We start from the raw sequence: 22,978 nt of genomic DNA, 5'->3' as shown, positions 1-22,978 counted from the left end.
CTTTTCCATGGTTTGTGTGTGCAACAAACAGCACACTGCCCCACAGTGACCGGGATCCAGGAGTTCGCTTTATTCCATCGCTGAGAGCAGAAGATGACACAAAACCTCACACACTACAAAGGTCTTTTAAACAAATAAATCAAGCTTTAACCTAATGTTGGAGAGTTTAATTTCTAAGCAATATGCAAACAAATGCTGCTTGTTTTCCAAGGCACAACAGTGTAAACACAAAAACTGCAGCTGCAATATATTTAATACAAAAATATAAATCCTGTTAATACAAATGACAAACCAGCACATTTCCTCCCGTGTATAAACCTTAAGTTAAAAAAGTTCGCTTTGTTCTCAGTCATGAGATGAACGCAATGACAATAAAAGCCATTCCCTTAGTGACACCTCCTCGGAACATGTCCCTCTTACAGCAGCATCGTGAGTACTCAGAACATTATAACAATTCTGCTGCGTTATGCAAGAGAAGTTTGGGTTTGTTTTCCTGGTAACGCTGACCCTCACTGACCCGACACTGCGAAGCCTGAACAGTATTCAGAGCCCAAAATGCTCCTTGACAGACCGAGTCCTCACTGAATTGCATTAATAGCTTTGACATGAGACTATTCCTTTGTTAAATAAATTACTTTCTCAATGAATAAATAGTGTCAAAACCCACTCCCCTCCTTTCAACCTTGTATCTGAAAAACTTTCAAAGCAAAGTGAATTGAAACATTGTTTTATTGCTAAGAAACACAAATAACTGTTCAAACACAAAGAACTGTGCCAATGTGACTTTTCAATAAGCTAATAGTGAACTTACAAAGAAAAAACAATCTATTGCCCAGCCTCTCTTAAGCAAATGAAAATAGGAAAATAATCCGGATCAGATAGATTTCACCTTCAGTTCACTACAAGGAATTTCAGCATCGATTCATGAACCTGGTTCTTGGATGGACTGAATGTGGCGCAGCAGCTGGTTACAATAGGCCGGCGTCCGATGCTTGTGCACAACCGCTCCGATCTCTCTGACGAGCAGTTCTGGATGTAGAATGCTTCCTTCCTTTAGAACTTCTGTGAAACAAGAATGTTTTATAAATCATTAGCTGCTCTGCATCTCTCTAAGGTCCCTGAAAGCAGCTGAAACCGAACCTGGAAGCTGTTGTTCTACAAGCTGTGCAGTCACGACAACCCGGTTCCTCTCTCATTTGTATGTTGACATTTCTGTGCTTGAACATGGACCAGTACACCAATAAATCCTAAAGAATCCACCAAGCAAGCTGGGATACAGTCACACCCCGCAACGGTTTGTGCCTGTGCTCCCTATCCAGTTACCATCTCTAAGGTGTTCGGATACACCTGACGCTGATATTCCCACTCGGGAATGCTGGATAAAGCATATTTTCATATTACACTTGACAACATGATTGTTAAAAATACATAAGTCTGGAAGTCTTACCTAGGATTGCATTTTGGGTGTTTTCATCTGGGTCATCAAGATGTACCAACAGTTCTTGGTACAGGAACTCAATGTGATTTTCCATTGAGGATTTCACGTCGCTGTCCTTAAAGCATTGAAACCAACTGGTCAAGGCGTGAGCGGCTGCCAGTCGAACGTCACAGGAAGCGTCATCCAGACGCTTCAAAACCTCTGGAAAGGAGCAGGTAGGCAAACAAACAGCACTGAGAACAGTGGAGTCACCTTTGCACTTCAAAAATCCCAAACGTATTTGTCAACACTGAAATTACTGTTGCGTTTGGGACATGTTTCTGTCTTTTGAACACTGCAAATACGTGTCGTATATTGTTCCTAAAAGTGCACACAGTGTGTTGTTATTAGATTGTTATGTTGACAGAAACGTCCAATGTACAAAATTTAGATGAGTTGAGCATTCTCTAGCACTCTTCCCAACAAGGTGCTATCAATGTCTGTTAACACATTACAGAAGTAGTATTTCTATAAAATATTTCTGCTTCAGGAAATGAGTGCATTGCAGACTCTTTGAATGTCCAAGATGCAAAGATACACTTCGACAATTGTCTGATTGTGTATTTCTCCTAAATAAAAATGCTTGTTGTTAGATTTCTACTGTGCCACGTAAGGAACAGTATCGGTCATTAAGACACTTGGTTCGGGAAAGTCTGATTTATAACCTCAGAGAACATAAATCCTGTTACGTAGCATAGACTGTACTTCTCCTGATTAATGGTTTAGCATTTAAACATCATCCTAAGGAACATTATAGACGATAGCTCTATCTGGCATTATAGCACTCTAGATTAGTGTTTTCTTCTTCCCCCTTTTTTAACTAAAACCCGCCAACCCGCTCCCTATTCAGGTCTATTTATGGCACAATGGTTTGCTCTTGGCACTCTGGAACACAGCAAGGGGAACAATGTGACTGCCATTTATATAATGCATTACTGCTCTGCTTTCGCTATAGTTAGAACATTATTTCACATAGTCTAAACTTGGAAGCAATGCAGATGAAATCCTGGCAAGCCTTGCAAACACTGTAATATTGAGTGAAGTTCCATCTAGTGGCCTAATGCATAATATCAATGGGAATGCTTAGTTCTGCTTGGCCGGGAGCATGGGCATTGCCAACAAACATTAACTTGCCTGCCACAAAACACCTTAATGAAATGTGTTAGAGTGTTAAAAAGCTGCTGCAGAAAGGCCTTGCGAGAAGCCGTCACTGTTGGAGCCCCATTCGACAGCCCCCACTCGGCTGTTTAACACCTTGATTTTCTAAAATGTATATGTGTACTTCATATACCTTGAGCAATCCCACCTGCCGGTTTAAGACCTTGTCTTAGACTCTGCAGGATTACGACATTAAATTGCCTCTCATACACAAAAATGCTGCCAACAGTGTGATTTTGTGCAGCGCTTTTTCCATTTCCTTCCTATCTCTACAATTACCCTGGGGGAGCGCTACCCCAACAGTTACAACACAGAGTCACATCCTGCTCCAGCAGGATGCTTTTCATCCCTAAAAACTCAGCTCTGATACTTCAGGTAACAAAGCAACTGTAATTCTTCAACATGGAGATCTTGATTAAAACAAAATTCAACTTTTACACCTACCTGTGTATGTTTTGGTAAATTTATCTTCATCAAAATGCCTCCCACAGGCTTTTATAAGAACACCAACAATACGACAAGCCATCAGTCGAGCAATTTTAGAGTCTTCATCCATGGCGGCAATAATTTGGGGCATTAGCTCATCTTTGACTTTTAAGATCTGCAATTAACAGGGAAAGCATAGAAAACGCACAGCTTTTCTGTCACTGTAAGCCAAGATGCTCCTTGGTTCCATCAGTCACCATTAGGCTTGGCTGACACTGCACTGCTTAATTCAAAAAGAACAAGTTAACTGTATAAGTTCACCTAAAATTCCTGAAGTTACACAACTCTATTTTTGCCTCTAAGCAAACCTGGGCAATGAAAATCCACCAATGGATCATCCAGTTCATGAACGCTCAGTACATACGCAGCTGAGCTTTATGTAACTTGTAAAAGCTGTACATTCACTTGGCTTTTTATCTAAAAAAAATTATTGGCAGGACTTTAAGCAATTTGGAGATGAGGATTATGTGTATGTACCAGTAGATGGTGCTCTTACTCCAAAAGGAAACTTTGAAGTAAAGACTGTTGTGTTTTAGCAAGTTTCATAGTTTGACTTTAATATGTGCATTTTGTACACATGAATTACAAGGCATGAAGGCATTGATTCAGAAAAAATGTTTTACTAGAATAGTTCTCTCTGATGTAAATGTTTTTGTATATGTGAAATCAACCACTTCCATGTGTTTAAGCACTTCGTTCAGTTAAAGGCTGTTATAAAGACTATGACCATCTAATAACACTTTATTCCATTCATTTAAAAAAATTCACTTATATTTAACGTATTCCCAATGTATCATTCCAAAATGACATTTTTGTTAAAAAACAAGCTTCAGAACCCCGAGATTCAATAAATCCCTAATGGCTGTGCTGGGTAACATTTCTCTGAGTGAACTCCTTGTTAGCTCTGTTTCTCCAGATGCCCTTCAAGTTCCATCTCAAGTTCTCTTGCCTTTTTCAGGAATCTTTTAGGTTTTCTTTTCTGAAATGGACCTGTGGGCTCCAAGGCAACCAGACAACTTGTCTTCACCACATCACCAAGAGCACGTCCTGGCCAGCCCCGGTGCTGCTGCTCACAGGATCACACAGCACCAGGGATCGGAAGGGACCTCCAAAGACCAGGGTCCGCTAACGTCACGAGCCCACGCTGCTGTGCTAACAGCGGGTCGTACTCTGTGTCACAGAACTGATGTTACGCTAGAACAAAGATCTGCAACATTTGGCGATGGTGAATCCTACGTCTCACCGTGTTGCCGGCCTCAGGTCTCTCAGCTGGACACCATCGTCCCTCCACTATTGATTGTTTCAATTATTAATACCTGATTACAATTAATACATTTTATCATGAAAACTACACCTCCACTGAACTTATTACCTTTAATAAAGATATTTTTCCCCCTTTACATTTATTTTGTCTCCCTACCTAAGATTTCAAAGTCCATTTGGTGAGCAAGAGAGCCTTTACCTCTTGTGGTGAAAGCATCTGTGAGCAGACGAGGGCGCCCAGGCAGGACACAGCCGTGGTGCGGATGGCGGCCGCTGTTCTTCCCGCGTGCCACTGCAGGTTGGGAGCCAGGACGTGTTCTATCAGCGCCTCGAGGTGGCTGGGGAACAGCCTGAGGCCAAAAACAAGAGAGCAAAATCAAGGTTCATGGGAAAGCGACAGAGAGACTGACAGGAGGTAAAGGAGAATTTTCTGTCATAGAAACACAGGGAGAAAACAGGAAAAAAAAGACTTAAGCCAACGTGGTTATAATGTATGTGATAAGCTTCTCATAACTTAATTTTTCTAGATAATATTTAAACAAATACCTAACATTCATGGAAAGGGGAGGTTATGCTTTCTCCCATTCCAAACGATGGCCATGACTCAGTGTGTTATCTTAGCAAACTACTTACCTGCTCTCTGTCTCATTTTCTCCACCTGTGAAATGGAAAGAACACCCCATACGAACGCTGTGAGGATTCATTAATATTTGTAAAGCCCTCTGAGACTGTCCAGTAAAAAGCATTTATAACGTGAAAAGCATGAATGCTATTGATGAGACCCCAAATGCTGCTATTGCAGGAGCCTACACAGAACACTTGAGCTCACCCTTAGCTCAGAAACTTGTCCCCTCAAGGCTGGGAGGTGGGGAGGATTTTCTGATGGTGCCAGTCCCAATGCTACTTTATTTTCATTACGAACACATAAATCCGTTCTATTTTGCTGACGTTTCTTCCTCCTCCTCTACTGAATGGGCTGTTATAATGCTAAAAGTTGTTGCGAGAGTCAGCAATTGCAAGAGGCAGTATTCCCTCACACCCATTTAATTTCAGCTCAAATAATTTTCAATTAAAAATTTATACAGAAATTAAAAAATACTTCTCTGCATCAAGAAGCCGTGTGCCTGGCCTGTGACTATATAACTAAGGCTCTGGTTACTCACTGTGCCTTAAAAAAGCAGCTGCAGCGCGCAAACAGATTGACAAATAACAGGCTGAATCCACCTTGAGTCGTGTCCCGCAGAGCTGGGCTGAGCGCAATCCAGCCCAGCCCAGCCCATCCCCACCCCGGTGCTCAGCACAAAGGGAGGGAGCTGTCGCTGGCTCTTCTCTGAAAGTCCCACATTTCCAGGGTGATTTCCAGGGTGATAAGTGGCTGCTACGGAGCCGTGTCAAACCCCAGGAGGAGCAGAATGGGGAGACCTCAACAACAAACAGCTGTCGCTAAGTGCTTTTAAAAAAATCCCTAGGAGAGCAAAACAAAATCATCCAGCCATGCTAATCCAGCAATAAAAAAAACCCATAATAATAAGGTATCAGTTTAATAAGAAATGTAATTGGCCAAGGGTGCGCAGTGCCCAAGCCAGAGCGCACCGCTGCCCGTCCAGCAGATGGCACCTCAGACCCAGCAATAAACAGAAACCTGACCTCCCATCAGACATCCAAACTGCTCAAAACCTTTCAGATTCACTATTTTAAATGTGTTTTCGAGAATGATTTTATATTCAAAAAGTTGCCAGAAAAAAAATGCAACTAATGGTCACCACCATTCCAAATTTCCTTCTAGCTCCAAAGCTAAAAAAATGGCTTTGTGTTATCTGATCAGCTGCCTCCAGTTGTAATAAAGCTTTCTGTTAAACACTAAAGAAAAAACACTATCAAAAGATAAAGGTAGATTCCGTCAGTGTTATGTTAACCATAATGCCATACTATTTGTGAGAATATTTGTTCTAGCACCTTGAAATAGAATCAGTAAAGCAATATCTGGCAATTATCTGACTCAATCATGTCAGACTCAAACACAATCAGATGACCACACAATCCTGTATTGCATAATAACTGAAAACCTTCCTATCCAAACTGTTCGAATGCTTTCCAGGAGCTAAATAAATTACTGACAGCAGTGAATGTGATTGTGTAACCAGAACTTGTTACTACTTCACTACACTACCTCTCATTACCATTAAGACATATTTTTTGCTGTTGCTGATGCAATTAAATTCTTCCTCTTCCCATTTTCAAATGTTACTGCTCTAAATCTATGTAACTTAATTGTCAGAGCGAGTCACTTCCATGAAAGAACATCCGCTGTGCTATTTGTATTTACAAAGTAGAGAATTTTTCTCAGCTGGATATGAAATAATGGGATCTGTGCATACAATACTACCAGCTCTTATGCAGATATAAGGAGCAGACCTTGGGTTCACATTAAAACTGCTACCACCATTTTACAGACTTATATACTCAAACTTTTGTTCCATGTTAATTATATTTGATACCTTTTTCTTCTGGCTTGGCTCCTTTAGTGCCCGTATGGCACTGCTGCCCTTGGCTCTATACGCTTGTGGATTGATTGAGGTTTTTTGTGTGTATGTTTTTGGTTTATTCCAAACTTAATATCCTAAATCCAGGTAACTTGAAACAACATCAGATTTGCTTTACAAATCAAACATCCAAAAATGTTTTGCAAACAAGTCTTTGAACACAAAAAGCTTATGCATAACTTCACACATTAAAGCATTTGCTGTGACCACGGAAGCAGGATCACAAATTCAAAGACTCCTTTAGCTCCCTCTACTGCTTTTTAGTTTCTGAAGATAAATCTACCAGTAGAATTCATGGAATCGCTGTTGTTCTCAGAGGAGAGAGCACCTCACTATGGGCCCGACTGGGCCACCCTCAGCCAGCGCTTGTTCTTCTCTTCCTGCAAACAGGTCCATTGAGCTCGCTGGATGTATTTAATCTCGACAAAAGGCTACAGTGGATAAAGTCCAAACTTCAATTTGTTTCTATTTTTTTTTTATTATTGCATTCTGCCCTTCTAAGCGCTGCTAAAAAACACAGAAAAGAAATGCCACGGAAGATGGTGGGAAAGTCTTTCTTCTTCCAGACACGCTAACATGGACACAATTATAGGAGTTAAATAACTACCATGCTCATTACTTTCTAATGCCACTGTAGCATTCAAATAACTGTGTGAAATTAGAACTCGGCTTACCCCTGGGAATTGATGGTTTCACTTGGTTGCTGGAGCAGCTCCGATAAAACAGTGAAAAGCTTTAACCGCATCTGGGGATCTTTGTTTGGCTGAAGACATGTCTTAAGAATGGGAATGAAGTTATTTAGAGCTTCACCTATGACGGGACCTAGAAAATAAACATGTCAGACTTGTTTCAGAGTACTGGTAAGTTGTATTTAGACGTTTAATATGCGAGTGTGTTAATATTTGTAATATGCCCGGTATTAAAACAGTACTGAACTTTCCACTCTTGCACGGCAGCTGTTGATGTGTCCATGTTACACCGTATTTCACGGTGTACAAACACCCAAGCGACCTCTCTGTGGGCTCGGGAACCCCCATGGAGCACTGTGGTGCCCCCCAAAGTCTGGTTTGTCCCCACACCTCAGTATTGCTGGGACCAGCAGGACATTTGACATTTTGGGTGGACTAATGCACTTGGAGGGGATTAACGCCGTTCACTGTGCAGCTCTGCAAGCTCGAGGCTACGCAAAGTTCCCGTTATATTGAACTCCATGGAAAATTACACTGACTCTGGTGTGACTGTGACACCGCTCGGAATAGCGCCGTTAACTCTGCTTTTTCTTCATCCAAGTTTGTACAGAATCACAGAATCCCAGAGTGTCAGGGGTTGAAGGGCCCTGGAAAGCTCATCCAGTGCAATCCCCCCATGGAGCAGGAACACCCAGCTGAGGTTACACAGGAAGGTGTCCAGGCGGGTTGGAATGTCTGCACAGAAGGAGACTCCACAACCCCCCTGGGCAGCCTGGGCCAGGCTCTGCCACCTCACCAGGAACAAGTTTCTTCTCAAATTTAAGTGGAACCTCTTGTGTTCCAGTTTGTACCCACTGCCCCTTGTCCTAAGTACTGTCACTGCATCCCTTGCGCGCAGATGCGACCTGGAGAGCTGTGCTAGAGGAACGGTCACGGTGCAGACCCCAGTTTCGGTGGAACGTGTGCCAAAGTGTTTCACTAATCTATACACAGTGATGTGCTGACGAATGTGAGTGAGGAAATGTTGGTACAGACACAGTGTCTGTGTGACTGGCCAATAGATGGAAAACATAAATATTTGGACACATAAGCTGCATCAGTTCGTCTCCCCATAATCCTTACTGGTTTCATTTACTGAAAGCCTACTTTTACATAAGATCTTTCCATATGCTCCTTGCAGCCAAGGAGTCTTATGGAATTTGAGCTGATTCAACATTTTCAGCTTTGCTTTCCTTCACATTCTTGTCAAATTTCTGAATATGGCACCATTTGTTATAAACCACAGTGTGTCTGCAGGCTACGGACACCCTGACTCCACTCTTGTAGAGCTGGGCGAGCTGTCACACCACTAAACAGATCGTACCGGAGTGGGTTGCGATGACATCTAACTGCAGTACTTCTGGAGAATAGCATGTCCAGCAGTCACAGGACACCGAGAGCCATTCCATGAGCTGAATTATGTGCTGTTTGTAGAGATCAAGAAAACTATCGAACTGCTGCACTTCGGCTAATGAAGACATTGTTTCCTCTACCTGTTAAAACAGACAGGATACTTGATCTTAACTGGAACAATATGAAAAATAACAAAACACTTTTAAAATTCAAAATCATACTATAAGAACACAAAGGACACAAGATCACCACGGTTTCCACTTGGACAATGCAGATTGTTACTTCATGTCTGCCTATACTACACCCATTAACTTTAAATCAAAGTAAAACATTTGTCCTGATTTCAAAATGAAATCGTAAGGAACACAGCAATGTAACAGCAAAATGAAACAATCGTTAATTGACATGAAAACCTATCCCAAAACTAACCACATCATAAAAAAGCTCTTATTAGTTTTAAAGACATAGTGATTTCCCTCATTTTAAGAATCCTTTAAAACGTTAACATGGATGGAATTTGCCACAATCCCACCTGCAGGCTACGGCAGCTTCCAGAAACTATTGCTGTTGCAGCTCAGAGGAGACGCAGCATTTCCCCTCACCCTCAATGTTAATAATGCAAGATACTCTCTCTTTAAAGCAGCTGGGCACGTTCCATTTGACATTCTCAGCTTCGAAATACCAAAATTCGCTGTTGCACTTGAAACACCTTCATATTTACATTGAGACTATTCCACGAGTCAGGCAAACAAAAGGACAAAGGTTATTCTTAAAGGAGACTTGTCTGCTCAGGCACAATAGATTTCTCCTTTCTAGAAGCATTCTACCGGCCGGCCAAAACAACTCTGAATAACTTACATGTAAATTGTTCATTTATCTGTAAATTAATCGGAACATTTTACACGACAGATTGTGTCAAGACAGAAACTGTTCCCCATTATTAACCGCCCCACAATATGCAAGATGGTTTTTTCCATTGAAAAAAAGAGATACAAAATAATACATCATTCATAAAATCAAGTAGTTTCAAGAATGCAATTAAAAAAAAGAGAGAATAAATTGAATGTGCCAATAGACCGATGCATGTCTTCTCATTAAGAAGTGTCTCACAGCTAAAAAAGCCCCCAAAAAAACACATGAAGCGTCATTTTCTTTCCTGTATTTGAAAGTTAACGCGTTTAATAACCAACAACTGCTGAAAGAAGAGCCAAGATAGCACAGGCCACTGATAATAAACCCAAATGTTATCCTTAGGTCAGCAGTGAAACCACTGAGAACTCAACCCATGCTGAACGGACTCAGTGTGTTCGGGGCCGTAAACCACCCTCCGAAAGGCTCCACTGGTGGGCTCGATATTGTTCCTTAGCCCCAAGCAACCAGGAACAGAGATGAGCCCAATGCCAAGGGGCCGAAAATCAAGCGAGCAGGAGGAGCAGCAGCACTCCCAACCAGGTCACATCACACACGGTCTCTCATATCTCTGTGATCTTCTGTTCCCCTATAGTAAAACCTGAATTGAAGCTCTATAATGAGAATTTTTGATTAATTTATGTTTATACTAAAAATCTTTGGATCCTGAATACAGATGTCTTCTCTGAACAAAAATTTGTACTTGCCAAGCTAGTTGTAAAACAGTTGTTCTATATAATCTCAAGCTATTTGAACAGGGACTCCTTGCTTTCTGCAAGCTGTGCAGCTCATTTCCATGTTCTGGAATCGTCGGTAACCAGGGGAAAAAATAAAACAAAGCCGTATTTGTCTTTGTGACAAATCTGAAACATTGCAATGATGTAATCTCAGTGCCAGATTCCCTGTCTTCCTAGCTGAAAGAAAGGCTAATGAGAAAAGGATCCTCATCCAAAGTACTGTCAACTTTAAAAATCGTCTGTAACTGCAGGAACATCTTAAAGGTTTAATAATCTTGGGAGATTAACTTTTCCATTTATGAAAATCGGGCTTTATCTCCATGAAGCTGCTTTCTTTGTAGCAGTATTAACTTGTAATTTGTTAAATGGACATTGCTGACTTTACAGACCACTGCGGGGCTAAACAGACAAGATACTGCAAACTGCGGCAGACCCGTCTGTCTGAGGCTTGGACGGGCTGATAGTTGAAAACAAACCCCAACAAACCCCACTTTCCCCCTGCCTCTCTCTGAGAAGGCTCTTCAGGCCATACATCAACCAGCCAAGGCTTTTCAAGATTTGTTTCAAGCTTTGTTCTATTTTACCTCTTTGGGAACAGTTTTGTAAGCGGCAGCCTGTCGGCTCCCGGGCCATAAAGAGCGGTGCTGCGCGGGGCTGAGGAATGCGCACCATGCCCGCCAGCAAGGGAGCAGGAAGCAGAAAAGCCATCGCATTCAAGGTGTGTGTTTGAAAAAAGACAACTTGGATAGGTCACAATTGTGGCACATGGGGATGGTTTCCTGATTTATTTGATATTTAGCCTGGGGAAGAAAGAGGAAGGGAGAAATAAGGGGCTGAGATAATGTTTAGCCAAAAAAGCTCATCTATTATCAGGGTATCTACAGATGTCCTTGATTTTAAAGCATTCCTGCAACTTTTAAACTTTTGGTTCTGGTGGGGAGGTAAAAAGGTCAAATACTGTAAAATCAGTCTGATCTTTGTCTAAAGGTAAAAGAATTGATTATGAAAGGATCACTTTATGGTTTGTAGTGCTCTTGATCTATAGGTGAATTGTTCTTTAATAGTCAGGAAATGAATCTGAGTGTTCTCCTGGCCTCTTGTGTGCTCCTGTGTATAAACTAACATTAACAATAATCCAGTGACTCACATCTACCTGAAACGTAAGCATCAACCAGCACAAACTCTTGAACACTTTCTGTCCCAAAATGTTACTTGAACCATGGCCCAGTAATTAAAACCCACCCAAGTAAAGTGTTCTTCTAGAGCAACGGCAGCCCTGGTCCAACTGGGAGCTCCCCATGCTCCAGCAATGCATTTCAAGCCATCTGTTCTGAAAACTAATGTCAATACTCTGCTCCCCACTGGCACAGCTCACAGCCAGTGAACAAGCCTTACACGATGCAGCAATAAGGCCAACTCTTAAGTTTCTTACCTGAGTAACATACTCTTCTGTTATGTCAGCCAAACTCAGATATTAACCAGATTTCTGCAGACCACACTTATGTAAGAGTCAGTATTTGCCTTAGAAATGTCAGTGTCCATTCTAGACCTCATAGTGCTTGCAAGACGCGACAGACCATTCAGCTCTTACGGCACCACTGTTGCCCCAGACTTTAACCTCAACTTTAGTCCCAGCCTAATCCTATCACAGAATCACAGGATGTCAGGGGTTGAAGGGCCCTGGAAAGCTCACCCAGTGCAATCCCCCCATGGAGCAGGAACACCCAGCTGAGGTTACACAGGAAGGTGTCCAGGCGGGTTGGAATGTCTGCACAGAAGGAGACTCCACAACCCCCCTGGGCAGCCTGGGCCAGGCTCTGACACCCTCACCAGGAACAAGTTTCTTCTCAAATTTAAGTGGAACCTCCTGTGTTCCAGTTTGAACCCATTACCCCTTGTCCTATCACTGGTTGTCGCTGAGAAGAGCCTGGCTCCATCCTCCTGACACTCACCCTTTAGATATCTGTAAACATAAATGAGGTTTGGACAAAGTGTCTTATCAATAGTGAAAAACAGAAACACAACAAAATATTAAAGCAGCTCACAGTTTACCTTTGCTTTAAGGTGCTGAGAACACGGTGTTGCCATTACTGTCACCAACACTTTCATTAGCTGCAAGCTGATTTCTTTGCAGTCCTCCTGGCAGACTTCAATCAGCGCTTGTACACAGCAAAGCAACTGCTCCATATAAAGGACCTGGTTTTTAATACAAGCATACATTTATTTTAATTTTTTTTTAGAAAAGATAACTTCAAGGGAGAAACATGGGAAGTGACATTAATAAAATCTGAACACTGTATAATCATCTAAATTGGTATTAGTGAAATAATGTTAGTTCTGACTACCTGTGTTCGACTTTTTATAGAATACAACATAGTCTTCCTCCCACACCGTTTGTATTTACCTTGTCCTGTTACAAAAAGAAATGACCCTGCTCTTACTCACACAACTGCTCCACTGTGAATAAAGACTTCAAAGCATTTTGGAATGCTTACTGATAGTACTTTCTCATTCTGAAGTGCCATTTGTTAATCAATAACATATTTGGTACAACTCTTTCAAATATTATTCCATGTTTGACTATTTTGAATGGAACAATAATGGTTAAATACATAAACCAAGAAAACTCGATGGCTGCTTTTATCTCAGCCAGTTTATCTCATTTGATGCAGTATAATGCACGTTATCTTGATCCAACTGATACCAGCTGAAGTCAGTATTGTTGTCAGTCAGTTTGCAAGAACTTCTATGATAAAGTGCATCAGATATTCCATGAAGTTGTCAGACTGCATTCAACGAACAGAAGGGGCCATTGTTACAAATTTACTTCAGAAAAAGAAATCCAGTCTAGGAATAGGTTAGCTATAAGCGTTATTAATCTCATGGACATGGTCAATCCTTAGCTAAACAGTGTCTATGCAGCATTCACTGTCTAAAATAGAGAAAGATTGTTTTCCAAGACCAAATGCTAGTCCAATTCTGACAAACGCTTCGGCTGCAGATGGATGTGTCACTGCACCTAATGCCAAATGGAAGTGGTAAGCTTAAGACTTCAGCAATTTTGCACATGTACTTCAGGGAATTGTGATTTGAACAATCAGGTTACAGTGCTTCCATGTATACGAGTTCCTAATCATCACAGGCTTCGTGGGGATTAAGGTTATTTCCTGCATCACTGGTACATTAGGGGAGAAAATTAATGAAGGAAGAACTTCAAAAGTGTATCTTACATTGGCTCAAAAAGACAATTATACTAGATTCAGTCTACACACATGAATAACTGTTTCAAAGGGAAGCCTGTATCGGACATGAAGTCAGAGATTTCCGCAGGCACAGCGCTGGTCCTTTGTCGGTCATCTTAAGAGCAGAGGCCTAATGAATTCTGGTGGAAGGAAAGCTGGGATTTCATTTTGGGGGGCAGGGAAATTGTAGGGATTCTTCTTGTGCATCCTTAACAGATCTATTTCCACATCTCAGCAATTGGAGGGGAAACAAAAAAGCTCAGAAGTTAAAACACTCCATTGCACATTGAAGAGATTCTCTTGTCTCCTTCTATAACAATTGATAAATATTCTTCAAATGCTAAAATGGAAATGGTCTTCAGGCTCAGCTATTAGGTACGTGCACACTGGGAAGCAAATTTCTAATTTATAAAGGTCTTCCTCCTCAATTCTCACTTAAAGAAAAGCAACCAGGCCCAACAGTTTACAAAGGATAATCCTAATGTACACATAAGCGTTCTGGTATCTTCCTTTTAAAATGGAAAACAAGAATAATGCCAAAACAAAAAGACGATTACACTAAGAGGGAATCTTTATTGGGAAACCTGACATACCAATTACATCGGACTGTGAAAAGCTTTCAGTCATTTTTACTCCTGAAGATCAAAATACATGATCTTGTTTAGATTGTGAACACAAGGCATTTCAAAACCTGGGTTAAATTCTGGTAGCCAAGCTAGTCCTATATTGGTACCGTACATACTAAATGGATTCTTCTCCCCGTTATGCCTTTTCATTTTCCTTCGACTCTCTGAAACCTTACACAGCAGTTCTCAAACTCGAACCCACAGAGGATGGACTGGTAGGCAAGATTTTGGGAATAGCAGATTTGACCAAGAGAGCACAACACAGCTCAGGGAGGGCAGGGAAGCTCAGACACACATCCACAAATGTACCCTGGGATCGGGAGGGGTAGGTGTGCAAGGGAGGGAGAGCAATGGGACCATTTAGGGAGAACAAGGGAAAAAATAAGTTGGAGAACCACGAGTCTAGAACTTTGCTCTGTTGTGTATTTTACCTCTTCAGATTGTTGACAAACTGCAGGTTGTGACAGTGTGTTGCCAAGATCGGTCAAATGAGGCTGTAAGATTTCCTTCGGGCTACCCCGAATCACTGCGCTTAGAACCATCAGACAAGATGGTTTCGGTGTCTTCCTGAAGGCTGACGTGATTAATGTCATCCACACCTTAGGGCTGACAAACGTTCCAATCAATTCTGCTGCTTTCACACACTGAAAAGAAGAACAGGAATAACTTGAGGATTTTCCTGAAAACACCAAGACCATTCCATATATCATGGGCTTTTTCTTTTTATGATTCCAGCTGTTATTTTAAATTCTTCAGCAGTTGCCTTGTAGGCCTTTTCCACTCACTCAGTAATGATTATATGCATGAAGAAATTTTCTTGACATGTGTTCAGTAAGCACATAATAAGGCATGCAAGCACTCTTCTCAGCATCAGACAAACTGCCATGAGAAAGTAACGCACAGGAACAACGTGTACAACTTCCAGGGTAATAAAGTCTCCAGCTCAGAATAACCAGATGTTGCAGATTTACTGGTTTAGCATTTTGTCCTCCAAATGCTGTTCCGAGGAATGCTCTCAACGCACCCAACACCCAACTATTGAAAGCAACAATTAAACCCTGGAAGAGGAATTTGCTTGTTATTGTACTATATTTTGACAGCGACGTTACAGATGTGGTTTAGTGTGGAAGCACTGCCGTGGGGGAATCGTTTCGATCTCTTACTTCAACTGAAAATGCTTAAATTACCGTGTATTCCCCATGATGCTCAGGCTCTCTGATCCCACCTCTGCCTTGCACGCACATTGGTGCTTTGTATTCCGCATGAAACACCATCACACCAGAGCTGACCCTGACTGACGGCAAAGGTTTACAATCAGGTGCATGAATAAAAACACAGTCAACTCCTGTGCCATTACCGCTGCAACAGCAACATTTCTTCCTAACCCCTTTATTTAATGGTTGGGTCATTTCCCCTAACATGAAAGCTTATTTCCCCTTGTATATAATTTTTAGTCTAGTGATTTAGCCATGGATTTTTAATTGCACCTAGTTAATACTTGCATCATCTTAGTTTTTCAGTCTCAATGGAAGCACGCAGCCATGAATTCTATAGTTTAAACCTGCACTATATATGGCTGTTATGTTTTGCAGGGGTGAAGACTCCAAACAGTTACAACACAGTCTATGTAGATGTGAACCCTGTGCTCCTCCCTATTCGCCTTGTTGCCCCAAGGCTTTTACACTGTAATCTACCGCTTATAATTTTTTAAGAGATCATTATCAATGCTTCATGTACTTGGCATATAAACTAAACGGTGTTTAAATAACTGAACCACTGGTCTTCATACCAGTAATACTTACTATGTTGAAATAAATGTATTCTTGTAAGTTAATGTTTCCATGTTTTTAGCATCCACAAAAACCTGAGCCTGATCCTTCAGTCATGGGCAATTCCCAGTGACCTAAGGTCAGGTCGGTCCTCAGGAGACAGACTCAGGAGTATGAAGGACAGAGTCTTTATTCAGTGTACAAGAGACATTTTAACAGATCAAACTCACATTTTTAACCACATTGCTTTCTTCATCCAAGCACGCTTGGTACAAAGTTCTAAGCAGCAGCTCCATGTGTTGGGTTATGTGATCCTCCACATGCAGCAGTAACGTGTACAGAAGCTGGGACGCTTTTATTCTTGTGCTTTCAAGCCAGTCTGTTATATCATGACACAGACCTGGAAGAATTTTGGAAAGGTTTCTGGACACGAGCTCCCGGCAGCCCAGTCCTGGCCGAGCCACTGCAAGGGAAAAAGAAACAAAAGAGAAACAGAAATATCAAAGGAAAATCCAGTGCACATTAATCCTTACACAGGTTTCAAGCTCCGAGATAAGAGCTACGGGTGCCCGCTTCAGCGTGGAACAAAATATTCCAAATGCTGCTGAGGAATTGACATAATGGTCACATACTGTTTTAAGAAAGAAACGTTTTTCATTATGAGGTGCCAAAAACATTGAATGCGCAAGTACGATTGTTATTTCTCTACAGAGTCCTCCTGCAAATGCTGAGACAGGAAATGACAGTTTTCTCAGTATAATTTTCCTGCATCGGTCTTTGTAACTACAAATGCTAAAAGGAAAATAGACTGAAGTAAATGGCCTGAAGAATGCAAAAGGCTTATAAATAAGTATGGAATACCTAGGGCAGGAAAAAAGCAAAAATTCAAGCATCGGGACATGAGTTGCTGCTTCTTTTGTCAATGGAAGGTAACATTTTGGATTATGAAAACTGACACTGAATAGCAAAAGGTCAAATAAAGAAATCAACCTGAGACAGCAAATACAGACTGGCATCCTATGCAACCCGAGGCAGAATTTTGTTGAAAGAATTTAGACCGTTCTTTATCAGCAGTTCCTTCATTTCAGATGTTCAAATGCAGGCATTTATCCCTGTAGCTACTCCTGTCAAAGGCTGCCCTGCTGTAAACTCTGCACCTGTGTCCTGAGGCGATGACTGCTGGGGCTCAATGAAAAGCTGCTCGCTGGCTGGATGACACCAGGTATGAGCTCTAACCCTGCTCTTCCTCCGACCCGCAAGATCTGTCATCCTGAGATCAAAGCACAGAGGGCTCATACATCAGGTCCATTATCCTGACAGTTGGGCAAAGATAGTTAAGGAAAATGTACTATAAAATCACAGTTGTAAAAGGATATTTCAGCATATAAGTCAGAAGAAACGGCAACAAAATGTCTAAATATGTCATGATAATATTAAAAAACAAGTGGAGGGGAAACAGAGAGGAAGGACACACATACTAATAACTCATCCACATAGAGTCTGTGGTAAGACACCACAAATTACTACTTGAAACGAAGGTATACTAATGTCTTTGGTAGAGTACCTGTAAGATGAAGTAGCCAATCATCCCTTGATTTTTCTTTTGCCTGACCTTTAATAAGACACACAATCTGAAAGTAAAGATAAGCAGCAGCAAAATGCATCCCAAAGTCATAATGAAGTTGGGACTTGAGTTGAAAATTATGAGGTCACTTTTAAAAATGTTTGTTCGTTGTGTGTATGTATACGTGTATGTGTGTGCACATATGTCATGTTCAAGCCTTAACTGCATCACTCTACCACGCAAAATGCATGAGAAGTCAATTAAGTGCAGGGCTGGAATGTTGCCCAAATTTGTGAAGCATGTTTGTTGTGCTGAGAAGATTATTTCAGGAAATACATAGCATTAAATTATGAAGTAATTGATAGATGTCCCTTCCTAAAAACAAAACACAACAAAAAACCCCCACCAGTGTACACACACACTAAACCCAACACACGTCTAGAGAGAAGAGAACACGACAACAGTATCAGCAATATGAACGGTAACAACTGCTTCAAAGACCAGCACATGAAGCCTTTTATGACCTTCACTATATCATGGTCATTACAAAATAAGTGACTGGAGCTCAGACACTCAACTTCAGCAGTTTATCTATGTTAAAAAATTCTCTGACTGTCAAAAAAAGAACTCTGTTTCTGCCACCAGTGCTGGAAGGAAAAGCATTCTGCACCATCTACAAACGCCTCAGGTAACACTCCACATAAAACAAGGAGGAAAAAAAAGGGAAAGGATAACAGATCAACTTGACTGCCTTCAAAGCCAAACAGCTCTGTCAAAGCAGTCACCATTATGAAGCGCTTCCCCTTTCATTCAAGCATTAGAGTAAAACAGCTTTAAAAAAAAAGGTATAATTTCAAAGAAGAAAGGACTCCGGAACCCACTGTCATGGAAAGGATTTTGCTGCTGGGTATTCTGTGATGTGCTTGTCAGGTAGGCACAAGTCAAGCACGAACCTGTTCTTTCACACTGAGAGGTTTTGTTCTGTTAAATATGAGTATAGAAATCAATAACTGACCCATTTAAATCCTCTCTCTCACCAACACCCATATGCATATTTTTAAACATTAACTTTATGAACCTGAGACAGGAAACAAGCTTCAAGCTACTGCAAACATACAGTTTTAAAGCTACCTATAAATCACACAGTACTAAGAAATAATCTACCCAGGCTACATATTTTGGGGTTTTGTGTACAATAAAGGAAATTATTGTTCCTGTTCCCACATTCTTCACGTACACTGGCGGATTTCAGTTCACATGCCAGTGTCTCACAGGAAGTTTGAAATAATTTCACTGCAAATTTTTCTTCCATGTCAATTCTGTGTGCCATTAATGCTGTGTGTAGCTGTCACTACTCAAAGACTCAGCTCACAGGTTCTTCCTTTCTGCTCTGCTCTATGCCCACTCTTCCATTCTTCACCTGCTTGCTGGCTAATGTAGAACGTTCTGCTGCTTCTGCATCACTGCTTTACCTCTTTTCAGCACAGGCATTTTCATTTACTCTTTCTCCAAAATGCATTTTGGGATTAATGGAAAAAAATGAATGTAGTTACTGAACAAACTTAAAAATAAAAATTGAATATAAACAATTTAAATAATTTTATATACATACGCGTTGTATATTATATTTATATATATGCTACCCCTATACATTAACTAATATTACACATCCTGCTCTGCTGTCGTGACTGCACTGCAGCTCTCAGGGATTATTCAGGAAGCGAAAACCACTTCCAGTGCACCACTTACCGCCTTTGGGATAATGAGAGGGTGGGACACTGAAATCCATCTTATCTTTCAGATCTTCTTCATTCTCTTTCTCCCACTGCAAGCCTATCTTCTCCCAGTAAGTGCAAGCCAGCTTCCTAGATACAAAATAAAAGTCTTATACCATCATGTCCCCAAAAGAAAAACATTCTAAAATGAGACTTCTGGAAACCCTGACTTCTTAAAATCAGCCGGAGGGAGGGGAAGCATTCCTGCCATTGAACCTGGGCACACTGAGAGTTTATGCTGCTTTGTACTCAGTGGACAGAGGTCACCTCTTCCAAAGGATAATTCTATCTCCAGCTCTGTCTTCATCTCTTTCTTATTTAGTTGAATGTAGTGTAAAAGGACAATGTAACAAAAGATACTGAAGATAATGCTGTCATTTTAAAGTTCAGGAAAAAGAAGTGGGGTTTTCCCCCTCCAAGCGATACATTGTGAGAACAGAAACACTTCCATCTATGACAACTATTTAGGGAGGAAAAAGAAAAAAAAAAGGTGTCCTGCTTACATGTTTTCAGGAATTTCATCAGTAAAGCTGCCAAGCAGCAAAGGGATCAACTTGTGAAAATATGAGTATCTATCTCGTAGGTGCAACAACCATTCTCCAATGACCGTTGTTACGGCATGCCGAACCTACACAGATACAAAATGATTATTTTGAATATGTCAGAAAAATACAAAACCAAAAAATAAGTATTTGCTTTTGGTGTGTATATATATATATGTAAGACTTGGTAAAGTGCATCAATAGTCCCAGATGAAATGACAAGTACCCAGGACTTCCTCACTTGCAGCAAGCATCTCAAGCAGTGTGCAAGCTATCAAGCTCCCTCTTGTGTTCTCACTCGGGCTTAGTTAGTCTTAGACTACTTGCTGCACAAAGCACATCTCTGAGGGGAAGACAAGATGTAGACCTCAACAAATCCTCATGGTTAATACCTCTCTGAGAATGCAAGAAATGTACATTTCTCTGGAATTTGAAGCCTTCCAAGCACATCTCCAGAAGCCAAGTTCTGCTTCTCACTATAAAGGAAGCCTAAGTTAAATAATGTGAATACATCCACTCAAAAATTAAAATACTTTAGTGAAGTTGCACATTTTAAAATTACTGCCTGAATTGCATCTTATGAAGGGACCAATACCATAAGTGTTTGCTAAACATGAGAAAGCCACAGAATGAAGTCCCAGAGAGAGCTGACAGAAGAATTTCAAACAGAATTGAAAGTACCCATTATAATAAAAAGGTGCCTACAAGCTTCAAGAGCCTGCAGAATTAGGCAGCAGCTGACCAGGTCAGCCACCTTCACTTTGGATAGCTTACAACTGATGAAGCCTGTATGAGACCTATTTACATATCTCAGTGAAATGACTGGAATTTGAAAATTGGTGGGGAAAGGGAAAACACAAAACAAAACAACCAGATTTTAAATAATCCAGAAATAAAAAAAGAAGAAAAACACACCTTGGGAATCTCATCAAATAATCTCTGTGCCAGATGAGACAGAACATCATCCACAGACTTTCCATTTCCATACTGTATCACTGTTCCAGTAGCCTGAATGACATCAACACGAACTCTGTAGTGCTGGTGTGAAATTGTCTGCATTAAGGGTTTTATCAGAGATTCTGACTGCATATGGAAGTGTTCTGTTAGGGCAGAGAGACAAACACACCTTCAAACATGCCCTTTTTGTGGGTGATTGAGCAACACGATTTCTGTAACACTACAAACAGCAGCCTGATTAGTGGTGCTACATTTATGTAGCGTGCAGATTTAATTCTATACTATATTAGAGCTGAACACTAGCACACATGCACTCCACTAGCCCTGGCCTGATTCTTCTCTAACAGATACTCCAAGGCCTGCAAAGTGCACTCTTAGTGTGTGTGCAACTTCTCAGAGTAGTTTGAGTTGGAAGGGACCTTCCCAGCTCCCTCAGTGCCACCCCTGCCATGAGCAGGGACATCTTCACCAGCTCAGGTTGCTCAGAGCCTGGTCCAGCCTGGCCTGGGATGTCTCCAGGGATGGGGCATCCACCACCTCTGGGCAACCTGGGCCAGTGTTTCAGCACCTTCATCATTAAGGGTTTCTCCCTCGTGTCTAGCCTGAATTTCCGCTCTATTAGTCTGAAACCATTACTCCTTGTCCTGTTGTAACACACCCTTCTAAAACATCTGTCCCCATCTTTCTTATTAGGTGTCTTTTAAGTACTGAAACAATACAATAAAGTCTTCTCGGAGCCTTTTCTTCTCCAGGCTGACCAAGCCCAACTCTCTCAGCCCATCCTCCCAGCAGAGCTGTTCCAGCCTTCTGATGATCTTGGTGGCCTCCTCTGACCCCTCTCCAAGAGGTCCGTGTCCTTCCTGCACTGAGAGCTCCAGAGCTGGACCTCCCATCCTCTCTCCTGGTTGCATCCCTGTCACCTCCTGCTGCCCCCAGCTCGGGCCCTGTCCCGCCAGGAGCCCGCAGGCCCATATCAGCCCCACCACTCCCCTCTTCACCCACCCCGGGCCCCACCTGGCATGGCCTGGGCGCAGGCTGCGGCGCACCTGCAACTTTCGCGCCTGACCTCGGCATAGCTGTCGAGGAGGGTGGCCTGGAGGGTGCGGATCACCTCGCTGAGGTAGGGGACCATGGAGGGCCCGCAGCGCCGCAGCAGCAGGCCCAGGAGCTGCACCAGGCCAAGGCGCAGCTCCTCGCTGGGCTCCGCGCCCTGCGGCGGGCACAGGCGCTGCGCCAGGGCCGGCAGGAGGACGGGCAGCGCCTCGGCGGGCCGGTCGCCGTGGCTGAGCCCGTGGCAGAGGAGCTGGAGAGCGAGCTCCCGGCAGCGCTCCGCCGCGTCCCCCGCCAGGCAGCGCGCCAGCGGCCGCAGCAGCTGCGCCCCGAAAACCTCCTGCACCACGGCGGCCGAGAGCGGCCGCTCCTGCACCTGGGCCCGGATGGCCTCCAGCGCCCGCAGCCGCGCCGCCCGGCCGCAGTCGGGCTCCTGCAGACAGCTCAGGGGCCGGCTCAGGGCCTGCGCCACCTCGGCCGCCGCCATGCTCTCGCCGTCGCCACGGAAGTGCAGCGGCATTGCTAAGGACGCGCGAGGCTTTTACGACGGCGGGCGGGCGCTTTACGGCGAGGTGGGCGGGGTCTTGTGGCGGGTACCACAGCAGAACAGCGGGGAGGCGGGCGGTGGTTCAGCGGGAGAGCGGCCGGTTATTTGTATCACACGGGAAAAAAAACAGATGTAAACGCGAGAGAAAACCACGAGTGGCTGTAGGCGGTGGAAAGACTGAGGGGAAAAAAGCGGACCCCACAGGGCAGCCCAGCTGCTGGGATGAGCGTGTCACTGTGTGGAAACTTCCAC

The 22,978-nt window shown here is 42.5% G+C and overlaps 1 protein-coding gene across 1 annotated transcript; it reads right to left on the bottom strand.

Moving 5' to 3' along the window:
* Window positions 1-152: 152 nt before the first annotated feature.
* On the bottom strand, window positions 153-22,678 carry DNAAF5 (dynein axonemal assembly factor 5). Its single transcript, XM_082064875.1, has 13 exons — window positions 22,144-22,678; window positions 21,088-21,272; window positions 20,134-20,258; window positions 19,605-19,720; window positions 16,522-16,754; window positions 14,954-15,166; window positions 12,707-12,850; window positions 8,980-9,148; window positions 7,602-7,749; window positions 4,584-4,734; window positions 3,080-3,236; window positions 1,448-1,639; window positions 153-1,062 (listed from the first exon to the last, which is right to left on the bottom strand). The coding sequence occupies exons 1-13, from the start codon at window positions 22,664-22,666 to the stop codon at window positions 923-925; spliced, it is 2,496 nt and encodes an 831-aa protein (XP_081921001.1). The 5' UTR covers window positions 22,667-22,678; the 3' UTR covers window positions 153-922.
* Window positions 22,679-22,978: the final 300 nt, after the last annotated feature.

Source organism: Streptopelia decaocto, assembly GCF_964273445.1.
Source record: "Streptopelia decaocto genome assembly, chromosome: 13".
NCBI classification, from domain to species: domain Eukaryota; kingdom Metazoa; phylum Chordata; class Aves; order Columbiformes; family Columbidae; genus Streptopelia; species Streptopelia decaocto.
Note: the sequence above shows the minus strand (reverse complement) of the source record. Positions and strands in the feature narration are given on the sequence as shown.

Bases quoted from the DNA above. Each gene is read 5' to 3' on its own strand.
- DNAAF5 (XM_082064875.1), bottom strand. From the start codon at position 22,666: ATGGCGGCGGCCGAGGTGGCGCAGGCCCTGAGCCGGCCCCTGAGCTGT. The intron at 16,755-19,604 runs GTAAGTGGTGCA...TTTCCCTTGCAG, and splicing joins CTCTCATTATCCCAAAGGCG to TGGCTCGGCCAGGACTGGGC. The intron at 7,750-8,979 runs GTACGATCTGTT...TTTATTTTCTAG, and splicing joins TGTCATCGCAACCCACTCCG to GTCCCGTCATAGGTGAAGCT.